The sequence below is a fragment of the Triturus cristatus genome, chromosome 10 (genome assembly GCF_964204655.1).
Source record: "Triturus cristatus chromosome 10, aTriCri1.1, whole genome shotgun sequence".
In the NCBI taxonomy this organism is placed as follows: Eukaryota; Metazoa; Chordata; class Amphibia; order Caudata; family Salamandridae; genus Triturus; species Triturus cristatus.
The window spans coordinates 871351903-871365766 of record NC_140593.1 but is presented as its reverse complement, the minus strand read 5'-3'; the positions used below and the strand labels follow the sequence as shown (position 1 = coordinate 871365766).

The 13864-nt window shown below is 40.1% G+C and overlaps 1 protein-coding gene across 1 annotated transcript in view; it reads left to right on the top strand.

Annotated features, from left to right (window-relative positions):
• The window catches only part of LOC146796142 (SCO-spondin-like), a 1481201-nt gene that overhangs the window by 1125581 nt on the left and 341756 nt on the right, over positions 1–13864 (top strand). The window contains exon 100 of the mRNA XM_085631266.1: positions 725–864. Coding sequence (XP_085487392.1) covers positions 725–864 — 140 coding nt within the window. The remainder of the gene's footprint in view (positions 1–724; positions 865–13864) is intronic.

The following is a 13864-nucleotide window of genomic DNA, read 5'->3' as shown; positions in this document are numbered from 1 at the left end:
ACAACTTCCAACTAGTTTTCAGTGAGTCAGTCCTCCAGACTGACACAAGTGGTCCATTGTCCTTGAGCTAGGTTCCAGTGTAGATCCCCTAGCAGTTCATGGGTTTGCCCGAAATTCCAAAACAATTGATCCTAGTATGGAATAGTGGGTTCCCGGTGGGTAATAGTGGGAACAGGCTGCCAGTAGGCCTGGGCAAAATTGTATTCACCCCGGAGTAATCAAAGTAATTTTGGTCACTTCTTGTTATCCTATTGAAATTAAAGAGAACTTTGTCTGTTTTAATAATTTGGAGTCATTTGGGCCAAAAATTTCTGCTTAAGACTACAGGAACAGAAAGCGAGTTACTGACTGCTGCTGTTCCTGTTGCATTAAGCACTATTTTCTTAGCGCAAAATCCATCCCCAGGTTCATTTTGACTATGAGGGTGCACTCTGCACTAACAATATAGCGCTAAATGCTTGATTAAGCTCTTCGCATAATTCTGCATAAAGATAACATAATTTTGCTAATTTTTAATGTAATTACTCAACAGCAAATAACTCAAGTTATGTCCGCCCCTAGCTGCCAGAGTACATTCCAATTTTTCCAAAAGTGCTCTTGCCTTCGGATCCTAAGCACTTTTGGCGACTATTCATTAGGAACCCCTACACAGGACCTCAATGAAGCTGTGCCTGATGTCAACACAGCTTTTTATTTTCTGACATATTCTTATTTCTTTTTAAAGGGATTGGTGGAACAGAATGGAGAATGTGTGCCTGCTTCTGAATGTGGCTGTGTCCATCTTGTCCAGTCAGATGGTGCCACACCAGCACCACCTTTGTACATACCTCCTGGGGGCACTGCTTGGATTGGTTGCAAGAAATGGTGAGTAAAACATTTGTTTTCTCCATTACTGGAAGGCTGCAAAATTGTTCCCTTTGCATGAGAAACAAGAACTGGCAGTCAATAGGACTGACCTTTAATGGCCTCTTACAAAGTTATTATCTTTATGAGTGCATGTAGATGTGCAGTATGGTTTTTAGAAAACATTATTTTTAGGTTACTATTCCATGATGGGTGATGAGTTAAAATAACCGGTTGGCTATCTTTAAGCTGAAAAGCAATGATAAAGTGTAACAAGAGTCACTCAAAGAAGGTGGCCACTGCTTGCACATTTTATTTTTTTCCATATTTTACCATTCTTTACAATTCCAAGATGGCTGCTGCATTTACAAGCAATAACAATGCAACAGCCATGATAAAATGGTAAAGAATATTATAAAGACATCTAATCTCCCAAATTCTCTCATCTTTAAATAATGAATCAGTAATAAAGACAAAACCTTTGAAAGATGCCTGCACTTGGACCAGCTGGAGCAACCACCTTTCAATGGTTTCAGCATACTTGTTAGTTTTTCATTCCAGTATGACACATTTAAAATCAATGTTAAAAACAGTGTTAAAACAATGTATCAGAAATTGTGAAAGATGAGTAAAATGATGAACAATTAGTACAATATTGGCATGTGGCTGCTCATTGAAGCAGTTACAACCTGGGATCCGGTAGATTACAAATTGCAGCGGAGGAAGCAAGCGTCCAGGTAGCAGCATGTGAGTACTTGCCATGCCATTGTAAAACATTTTGCAAAGGCAAAAAAGATTGGCAAAACAAACAAAAACTGATAGTAGTAATAAAGTATGAAATAGGAGTGGTGCTTCCGAAGGATATGGCACACTGCAGGGGCGACACGTGTGTGGTGAGCTGCCGTGCCCTCACAAAAAAAATGGTAAGGCAACAACAAAAAACATTGGCACAAATCCTGGCATTGAAATGCACTACATTGTTTGTGTTTGTTAACAAGTGCAAAGGCAGCTTGCCGTCACCATAGTAAACACAACCAGTGCCTGAATGAGTTGAAAAATTGCTCCATGCTGTAGGCAGTGGTGGGCAGAACCAAAATGCGAATGACAACCTTAAGGTCCAATGCATGAACATGAATACCACTGACCAAACAACACACTATATATGCACACATATACATTTTCATTAATTCATTTCATAGCTTAAATCTCATAAGGTGAATGTCCAGTCCAGGCCTCAAACCGACTAACACTACAAGAATATTGGGTAACAGTAACCTGGATCATTGTAGCTCTACCCTAAATTAAGATTACAGTCTAACAGCTGAATTTCCTCTATTTTAGGTGGTGGATTCTGCATACTTAGAGTCCTAGTCACAAACTGCATTTTGTAGTACATTTAGTAGTCCTACAGTACTACAATAGTACTACTAAAGCACTATAAAATGCTATTCACAAACGTGCAAATGCAAATCTCCACCTCTAGCTCTCCTAACATTTCTGTGGGGATATCCTCACACATGTAAGTTTCCTACTTAGCAGTAAATGTGGGAGAGACTGGAGGAGTGGGAGAAAAATATGGCATACTTCCTACAAAATAGGTGACATTTAGGAAGAAGGAAGGAGGGGTTAAGGAAGAGTTAAGGAGGGGTTTAGGGAGGCACAGACAATAACCCACCAAAAAGTAAGCTCATTGCTATTCCCAAACTGCACTTCTAAAACTACTACAGCCAAAAAGGACCGAAAACAGCAGTAAATGTACTCCAGCCAAGAGACTTAAAATAAAACACCATAGGAAATAATGTTAAATTAAATTAGATTATTTAAACTGTTTAAAAATATAACTAAATTTAATGTAATGTTAAAACATTTTCTAACAATATAACATAATTATTATTTAATTTTAAAACATTTCAATAACCTTTTTTAATTAAACAATTAATGTAGCAGTACTTTTATTAGAATATCATTGAATGGCTTTTATTTATTCCACAGACCACATTTAATAATTAATAATACATAATAAAAACATAATTTTCTTATTTCACTGCAGTCAAGCAAATTTTTCATCTGGACTCGATGCCACTTATGTTGGCACCAGTGTATTATTAGGCACCATGCCTGGATGCTGTACGATATTCTTTAGGGACATCCAGGACTATCTGTGGGACATATCCTTTGATGGGGTGTGATTTTTTGGTGGGAAGGTCAATTTGAATCTTGAGCATGTTGAAAATAGCCAAGTAACAGCTCACTCTTTAGGCCTGTTGTTGCAGGCCTACCAGTTCCACCAGCTTTCCATCAGCATCAGCCCTCTCCACCCAGTCAGTGGCCAGAGCAAACCTTTTTAATGGCACTAATGGCAATAGTGATAAAGTTGCAGCCAAAGTACACATCAGAAGTGTATTAATCCTCTTCCTCCTCTTCCCCTGGCATCACATCCAGACCTTTCTAGTTTGCCCTCATGTGGGCATCTGAGACCAGTAGGAGGCTGAATCTGTAACATTGGCTACTCCCTTCTCTTTCAGGACACACTTCCCCACATTCTCCCAGATCATGCCATTATCCACTTGAGAGATTTGCTGATCTTCTTGCCCAACTATGCGACCCTTTTTATGCCAGAGCTTCAACAGAGAATGGGTTGTTGTTCACAGTACTTCCTAGTACTCAAGGGCGTCGAAGGCCTGAGGCCGATTCTGGCACTCACTATTCACTATTCAAATATCTTTATTCGGTCTAGTTAGACCATAAAAGTATAAAAAAACAATCAGATATATATAAAATGCCCGTGCAAATACAATAATGTTTTAAATATCCATATAAATTTCCTAAAACATCACGTAAAAACAGTCGCCCTCGACTTAATAGCACTTTCAATAAAAACAGCAGCAGAAATACAGATCTTAATATAGGCAAGTGTTTGCAGGTAAATAAAAGACGCTCTGCAATAGTGAATATTTGCTGCCCTGAGAATGGACAATAGCTAGCGTTTCCTTGGCGGCGATTAGACTTTATAAAATAATATACAATGTAAAGTAGTTTGAGGTGATTGATCGTCATAGGGACACAGGGGTAGTTGGGGAAAAATAAGAGCCTTATGATGGGAAAACAACCAGAAAATGCACAGTGCATAGCCTAAGTCTATCTAGTAAGAATTTGTAATGCTTATTGTCCAATCATATTAAATATAGTGCAGGACTAACACTCAGATAAATCCCCATAAAAGCATGGACCATTGGCTTATCTATAGCCCTCCCCATTCTGTCCTCCAGACATCTCTGTAAAAACGCATTCTTTAAAGACACAAAGGAGCTGGCTAACTCACTGCTGGGAGAGGTAAACAAATCCTCCCGCCCTATACTACAACAGGTGTTCTGAATAAACTTTTTCCAAGGAATACTCAGAAAGTGGTCAAGTTTCAGGCAGTCACTCGCACACCAAGGTAAACACGAGAAAGATACAATGCATTTTCAAACATTCTTACAGAAAAAGCATGAGCTGCGATTATTAGAAAGTTGAAATGTTACTGTAATCAGCATTGTTAGAATGATAAATAATAAAAACATTTCTACCATGTTAATTGTTTCTAATATTTTCTCTACTCCTAACTGTATCCACACTATACTAAAGTGAGTATAGCGATAGAATAATTCTGACTGAACAATGGGATAGCCTAACCCCCATACCTGGTTGCCGTGCACAGTTATCTCCCGTAGCTGGATGGAGATAGGGGTCAGCAAGGCTGCATCTGAGTCACAATCTGCAGCAGTTCCATATTAATTCCCAGCATGAAAATGCTCCTCTCAAAGAGGCTTTGCATGAAAGTTGTCTTTATCATAAAACACTGTTCTTATCAACTATTGCAGCTCATTTGTGTTGTTTACTCGTTTAGCTAAAACGAAATGTCTCCTAACAAGCACGGAAAAGAAAGAAACTGTGGCACTGTGTTCCTCATGTACAACCCTGAAACTAACTGTACTGACTACAGGTCATTAGTGCCTATTGCAAGTACACATACAGCACATTCACATGTTTAGCAGGAAAGTGTGGCAAAGGGCACCACGAGAAAGAGATGTCAATTTAAGAAGTCGACTCTACAATGGAGAGTACATGTAAGCCACACCACACCCACCCCTTGGTCGGAAAGGATGTATACTCAGCTAAAGCTAGTCAATCGAAAAGCAGTAAAAAGACACATCATCATAATATAAAACCTTAATAAAATAAGCACAATAAAAGATCATTAAAAATGCCGATTAAAAAATGCAGCAAATTACAAAAAAACAATAAACCCGATTTAGAAGACCAGGGTCAAATTAAAAAAGCGTTTTAGCCATCCAAACTTCAAGTCGGTAGCCGGAAAGGTCCACCGTGTCCAGAAAATCATTTAGGTCCTTGAAGGAACCCTCATTCACAGACGACAGATCCACTTTAGCCTGAAGATCAAGTTCCAAATTAACAATGTCATCAGTATCAACCGCATCCGCAAGAGGCGATGAGGGAGGGGGTATCTGAAGTGTAGCCTGAGACAAGGAGCCAAATACCATAGATCCTGGAGCAGAAGCATCAATCAAATCTGGCATGGGTGCCTCATAATAAGCTTTCTGCAGCAACGGTAGCAACATAGGACAGCACTGGAGATGCACCCTCTTCAGATACACAAACAGATCCAGGTCCTTAGTTTGTACCAATTGCAAAGCAAAGCATAGGTCTAGTGCACATTCAAAAGATCACCAGTGGCAGCTAAACACGGGCTGTTCACTCTGAAACCACACCGGCTCGAAAGACAAAGATCAGTTGCAGTCGAATGGAAGTAACATTGACAATCCAAAGTACTACACCATGCTTTCACAGCACAGACGTATGTGTGCCAACTCCATTACCGTATAGGCCATTGTGAAGTATCTATTGCGGAGCAACAAAAATAGAACCAAAACCACTAGTAACAGTAATAATACCAATGGAATGCCTTTAAAAATGTTTGAAAATAGTGAATGAATATAAGACGGAATCACTTTAAGTGCAGTCTGAAATACCGAAACAATCCAATCGTACTAAAAATTGTACAACACCAGCGGTTTTTGAAGCATTAAAAATGCAGCACACAAGTTCGCCAAAACGCAGCGGCACATTAGTGCACGATAACAATTGTAATTCCGAGGAAAACCTTGCAAATAGGATGTCAAAAGTTTCTCGGGCAGATGTTAGTGCCACGTACTTTTGAAACAATAAGTCTTTGAGCCAGCTTAACCTATCAAAGCTAACATTTGAAATTGGGACTGTTGGCTACAAGACAATTTCTTCAGCAATACTCATGGGCGGTCATTGTTGGATTATTTGTTTTTCGAGTGTGCATAAAAACATCTTTTTATGACCTGAACTAAAGAATAAGGAAAGTTCCAGGCATAACTCTCTGTTATCACTCGCACATTTGTAATAAAAAGAAAGAACCCAAGTCTCATGAAGAAAGTTACTTCCCATCAGTTCATATTTGCCTATTTATAAGTGTTTTTAGAAAAGACGAGAAATGAAAGGTAGAAAGCCTCAAAGAAATGAAACCATGTACCAACCATAAATCTGAATGTGTTTCAGCTCTGGTAAAGGGCAGTTTCTCTAAAGGTTCCATATTAAGCGTTGTGTAAGTTGTGGCTTTCCTTGCCATTACCTGATGCATGTGTGACAAGTTATAAGGCAAAAACAATTCTGTTTCATTTGCAAAGCTCCAAGGCATGCAGTTTGATTTTAAAACCTGTGGTGTCCAACTCAGCTGCAGAATTACCCTTAACTGACTTTAACCTTGCATAATATTATTCATTGAATAAAATGAAGTAGACAATGTGGTCAATTAATTATCGACAACAGCTAATGCTTTTTCTAAATTTTCCCTATTAATTTGTCACAACCTCTTAGCAGCTTCGTATGAAACTTACCATAGTTCATTATAGCTGTCATTTAGAAAACATTTAAAACTGTAAGGTCTGGGATCCAATAAGAAATATTGCAAGTCCATGTAGTCTGAAAGAAGGGATACATGTTGCTTAACAGCTAACAATGTGGAGTGCTCCAGTGATTGCTGGCATAACGTGCCTACACTGTAGGTCGTTACTACACCTGCTTGTTGTGACTGAACATATCCAGGGTCTGGTCTGCTAGCTTTAAAACCCTTAGAGGAGTTTGAAGAACATGTATTTCAGCCATTAGTGTGAATAGGTCACTCTAACTACCCATCTGAATCATAAAGTGAAGATTGTATATACCATTCGGCACCATCACATTTAGTTAGTATTCTGTAATTTTAGTGTATTGTTGACATTTATCAAAGCATGCAGCCCGGGGAATGCTAGTTGCATTTATCTTTTTAGCATTAGCTAGTACAAGACATGTAGTCTGTTGTACTGTTTATTTCAAAATTTAATTTGTCTAGGGATCAAACAAGTTCTAAATATGACATCAATACCCTGGACCTGCCAGTAACTTGTACCCCATATATATTTTTTTTAAATCAATAGTGTTTTTCCAATAATCGTAACCTTGCATGGTCAAATTGGAAATGAAAGGATGCAAATACATTAATTTAGTATGTATCAGCATGTTTTTTATTGCTTGAGAAAGGGTAAGTTTATAAAAAAAATTAAACCAGGTCTGTGGGGACACGACTAGTAAAATAAAGAAACTTTTTAAAATACTGTTAATGACTCCCTATAGGAGGTATTAGGCAGTGTTTCCATTATGTATAATTAAAAATAGTGTTTACTGTACTAGCTCTAAGTAAATAATGATGAGAATAATAATGATAACAAACCATTTCACCATAGTTTGCAGAATTTAAATACAAATCCTCATTTTTAAATACCATATAGGAGTTTAATTCAGATTACATGTTTGATACAGTCAAAACGTCCCATTCATCAGATATTGAACCTGGGGTTATTATATCGTCCATAGCAATTTTAAAAACATATGGACTGTGCAAAATTTCTGTGGGACCAAAAATGTCATATGGGACATTATCCCAAATGGGTAAACAACGTTTATCACAAAACTTTTTCCCCGCAGGGAATTACAACGTGGTCGTTACAACGACCACGTTTTAATTCCGCATACCATTACTCCGCAAGTCGGAACAACGACTTGCGGAGGGGGGAGAAGGTGTTGGGTTTAAAATCCAACACCTTCCTTAATGTCCGCGTAGACTGGAGTTGGAATAGTAAATTAGACTATTCCAACATCCAGCGCCCCCCCTCCGCAAGTTGGTGTTACGACTTGCGGGATAATGGTATACTCAATTACAACGCGGTCATTGTAACGACCGCGTTGTAATTCCCTGCGGGGAAAAAGACTGCGGGATAAGGAGGCATATTCTCCCAAATTATAACATCATGAACAGGAAATGCAATAATCTTCAGACCTTATGTGAGGAAGAGTGGGGTGTAAGCACCCCAGCTACCGGTTCAGGAGAAGAACGCTCTAGGAGATAATGGCCATTAAACAAGAGAAAAAAAACACTATTGCAAATATAATCCTGGTGAAAAGAAAAAACAAGGAGAGAAAAACCCATAGGTAATACCATGGAGGAACCTGATAAATCTGTTTAATTGAAGAAAACAGTGCATGTGCACCATGCAAGGAAGTGTACGAAAAAATCATCAGTGTCGGCAAAGTAACCGGAGGCAGATCGAACAAAAACAGGAACCTTGTGCAGGGAAGAAGAGCTAGGTGTTATATCCAAAGGTGGTTGATAGTAAATTATGTTGTTGTTTGGTGCAATAGTAGAAACAGGCACAAAAGCAACTGAAGTCCCCAGCCGGGTAATAGTTAAATCTGGACTAGTGCATGTAGAGGGATCTCTTGCAGGACATGGAGAGGAGATAAGGAGCTACTCATGTACCCCCTTGGTCCACTGTTTAGGACTGGTCACATGATGGAGCTTAATTAAGTCAATTGAGACTTCTAATTCTGTTTACAATCAGCAAGCTGTGGCAAATTCACAGTTTGAATACATTGAACAGCAAGTACAGGATTCGGGGCTCGAAATAATGGTCCGAATTCCCTCTTATAGGTAATTTTCTCCCAGACTAGATTCCTTACTTTAGGAATCTATCCAGAAGTTTCTGGTTGCTCCTTCACTTCGTCAGTGGCAGAACATTTAGTATTCACATTCAAGTGCTCATCTCAAAAGTCTGTAAGACAGCAAAACTTTATTTGATGTCAAAGCACGCATCAGTCACAACTGTTCCAGGGTTATCAAGATCTGGAACATACATCTTAATCCTGGAGGAAACATCGTATGGAGTCTGGCCACACAAAGATCTTATATGCAGGTTATTTAAAGCTTTCTGGACTCCATACAAGTGATAGGTCCAACTAAGACCTGTACCTAATACTCTAGCTGTTAATGATTGCTTTAAGTCATGGTTTTTCAGTTCCACTATCAAATTTCCCTGAGGATGATAGTGAGAGGAATAATGCACAGCAACACCCAGGTCCCCATGGCATCCTGGTAAGCCTTAGAATCAAATGCCAGTCCCTGGTCCAAGTGGAATGCTACTACTGCATATGTACCAATAAAGACTTGCAAATCTTTAATAACAGTACATGTGCCAGCCGATCGCTGCGGCCAAACCCATAGAAATTGAGAACAAGAATCAACAGCTAATAAAATTAATAAAAATGCACTGTCAAAATGGAGTGGTCCGCAATGGTCCAAATGGACACAATTTAAAGGTTTATTATAAACTAGAACAAATGTCTGGGGTGGGCGAGCCACAGTGGACCTTTAATTTGTTGGCAAATGTTACAGCAAAGGACATATTGTTTAGTCTGTTTATAAAGACCCTGCCACCGGTAGCATTTCGGTAACAAAGAAACTGTAACCATCACACGAGCATGGGCAGACGCTAAGCCTTCATGTGCAGCAATTATTATCTCTAGCCTTTGGTTCTGGTTGGGTCTCACTCGACTCACAGCAATGCGGGCAAATGGAGTGTTTTGGGCATTCAATATATAGGAGTTTTTTGACAAAATGTTTGGGTAGGGGCGTTCCACTAGTCAAATCATTGACCGCAGCTTTAATGTTATCCTCAATCCGTGTATGCGTGCGAGTAATCTCAGATACTAAAACTGTCTGAACTGCTGCTTTGGCAGCTACATCAGCCAATGAATTCCCTACAATGTGAACACATTGATGGCCCAATTCATGAATGACATGAGTCTGTGGCAGAGCATCTTTAAGAGCTGCCACCTTTCCCCCAAAGCAGATTATGGTTAATAGTTTTACATTTAGAATCTCTAAATCCATTCAAGTACCAATTGTGTAAGTTATCATTATACGACTGGATGCAGTAATAGGAATCACACACTATAAGTGTCCGGAATTCAGGATCCGTATTCTGCAGTGCCAGAACCAGAGCTTTCAGTTCAGCCCGCTGTGCGGTACAGCCACCTAAAGTTTCTGTGTATGATTTTTGTGCCTGAAATTCTACATTGTTTGCCACACCCTTCACTGCAGTGCATGCTGCTGAGTGTTTATGATTGTACCAACCAATGGCTGGGCAGAACCATCAGTGTATATTATACCATCATATTGATACAGAGATAAAATTTAATTCGACATGGGGTATCTATCTTCATAGTGGTGAAATTTCTGTGTTCTTAATGTCGAGTCGAAGACATAATCAACATCAGTTGTTGTCAAGGAGGTTGCCACGGAACCTGTTGTAGATGTAAGTCTTTAGTGTGAGGAACACTTGCTTTTGTGCAACCTCGAAGGCTGGAATGGGAAAAACCACAATTATGCGTTCCCCCTGAGCCAATGAACGCTCCTTGAGTACAGCTGTTTGGACTGCAGTCAGAAGGTTTTCTATTGATGCAAAACGCATTTCTGCATTAGAATATACATGTTATTTATGTGCAGTCGGCACTGTTTCATCTTCATTAAAGGTGACCTGTGTATAGCCAGTAGAACTAGCAATGATACATATGACTACATTAATTTAGTTTAAAGAAGTGGGTAAATGTTTGGATGCAAGCGTGTCAGTTTGCAATGCTTGAAGAACTGTAGTGTGTTCTGTGGTCCTATGTTTGACTGAAAAATCAGGATGGAATAAATCATACAGCAGTTTAACCCGCTGTGCGTAATCTAGTATGTAAGTTCTACCAAAGTTTAGAAAGCCTCACAGTCATTGTAGCTTTTTTGTGTTTTTGGTTGTTGGAGAGGAGCACACTTCTCTAAGAAGTGTGGAGCAAGGTGTCTGCCTTGAATGTATAATTCATATCCTAAAAATAGGACGCTAAGAAAACCAATTTTAGTTTTTTTTTAATGTATGACATCTGCAGCTGAGTTACTTTCTTGTAAAATTGAGATTATACGGGCAGCAATCAGACCTGGACTGTTTTTATACCCTTGAAGAAGTCTCCAACATTTTTATTGTGACCCTAAAGCAGTGAACGCCATCAAATCTCTGCTTTCTGGAGCTATGTTTTGACAGAAAAGTCATTGGAAGTATCCAATGTAGTTTTGTATAGCCGGCAGCCTTGGCATGGTTTCCCCTGTCTATTTGCCTCAACCTCCTGTTTTTTTTTTTACCGTATGCTGGACTTTGTTTTTGCTGGTTTTTTAACTCTGGACACTTTATCACTGTTGATCAGTGCTAAAGTGCAAGTGCTCCCTGTGTAACTTGTGATAATGTTTGGTTATCCATGATTGGCATATTTGATTTACTGGTAAGTCACTAGTAAGGTGCACTTTGTGTAGCCTGGGCCTGTAAATCAAAAGCTACTAGCAGGTCTGCAGCACTGATTGTGCCACCCACATGAGTAGCCCTGTAAACATGTCTTATGCCTGCCACTGCAGTACATGTCAGTTCAGTTTCAAACTGCCTTGTCGACCTGTCAAATGCACCCACTTGCCAGCCCAAACCATTCCTTTTATTACCTGTGAGGCACCCATTAGGGAGGCCCAAGATAGCCCCATGAACAGGGTGCAGTGTATGCAAAAGGTAGGACATACACTGGTGTGTTTTACATGTCCTGATAGTAAACTACCGCTAATTTCATTTTTCACAATTGCAAGGACTGTCTCCCCCATAGATTATCATTAGAACTGGCTTGTACATCCTACAAGTGTAACTTTCAATTGGGGAAGAGATAGAGAATTGGAGTTTGGGTTAGCTGAACTTAGAATCTAAAAACACATCTATATGTGAAGATGGTTTTTAAATTGTGTGTTTCAAAATTACACTTTTAGAAAGTGGGCATTGTCTTGCTTTACAATCCTGTGCCTCAGCCTGCCTGTGAAATCCACGTTTGGTTTAGACTGACAGTTGGGCTGTTTGTGCACTCACTTTAGACAGTCACACAAAGGGAACTGAGGTGTACCCTACATATCCTGATAGCCTATCACCAGGCTGATGGGCCTTCCTGAGCTAGAGTGTTGGAAGGAGTTGTCTCTGATACCGAAATCGGGCTGTGTCTGGCCTCTCACAATGCTGTCTCCAACCCCCTGTAGTGTGTCTAGAGCAGGAAAGGGCAAAGCAGGATCTGTGCACTACAAAGTATTATCCAAGTTTGCCTCTTTCAAAGACCAAAAAGGGATATAAGTATTGGACCTGTCTTCCCACATTATTAAACCACTTCTGGACTGAGAACTCTGTCAAGAAGAAGAGCTGTCAGGATGAGTACTGCCCCTTTGCTGTGTTGCTTTGCTGAGTTAGCCTGCAGTTGCTGCTCCTGTCTGTAGGCAGTGAAAGAACTGGACTTTGCCTTCTGGACTCCTATTTTCCAAGTTCTTCAAGGGCTTGTGTATGCTTTCCTCCTGTTGGAAGTCTCTGGGCCATCAAAGACTTCACCTACAGCCCCTGGACTCCTCTGCTGAGAGTTCTGATCTGCCAAGTGGTGCCACTTCCAGTTCTGGGCTCTTGGAGTTGGCTTTGATGCAGGAAGAAGAAGAAAATCCATGCGGCGAGCCTCCTCACCTGTTTTTCCCACCGTAGGCTTGCCGTACAGGTGAAAATCTAACGCATCTCTGCAGTGCAGCCGAAAAATCCATGCAGCACCTGCTCGTGGCAGGAAAAAACGCCGCAACCCGAGTCCAGAGCACTGTGTCTCCGACATCCAAGACCCTGCTCCGACTCCTACGCAGGCCCTGCTGTGCAGCTGAAGGAATCCACACATCACCTGCTTGAGGCTGGAAAAATAGATGCATTTCCTTTTTTGCCACAGCCACATTGACCCCAGTGCATCTGGGTTTTCCATGTATTGCAACTGTGTGCCAAGTTTCCAGTACATCGCCCCGCAGTAAGGAGGCTCTTTCGGAATTCGACACATCGCTTCTCCTCGTAGTAAGGAATCGACACAAGACTTCTCCTACGTGCAACAGAACTGACACTCCACTCTCCTGGGACTCATGAAACAATGCATTGCTTGTATTTTCCAACGCTTCCCTTCTTTACGGCTGTTTTTCGTCTCAGATTTTGAGGCATCAAAAGTCCATTGTTCTAAATTCAACACATCCATAGAGTACTATAGACGGAATTGCTTATGCCTTTAAAAAGTAATATCTATGTTGGATTTTTGGCTTTTTAGTCCTGTTTTGTTTGGTTAAAGATTGGTTATTTTTCTAAACTTGTGTGGTGTCCATTTGTAGTATTTTCACTGTGTTACTGTGTGTTGTATGTACAAATGCCTTATACATTGCCTTTTAGATATGCCTGATTGCTCGTGCCAAGCTACCAAGGGGGTGAGCAGGGGTTATCTTGGGTGTGCAACTCTATTACCCTGACTTGAAGGAAGAGTCCCTATTTGGACAGGGTGCACACAACTGCCAACTAGAGATCCCCATTTCTAACATTTGCAAACTATGCTGTTCATTAAAGCAGTGCTATGCAAATTTTGTATAGCAAAGGTACAAGTATGACTATTTAAATGTCTATAGTCCAAGACAATTCAATAGGAATTATCAGGTTTGGCTACAGGGAATAGAGGATTGTTCATGGGAGAGATGCAAGGTTGTATTACGCCTTGATAT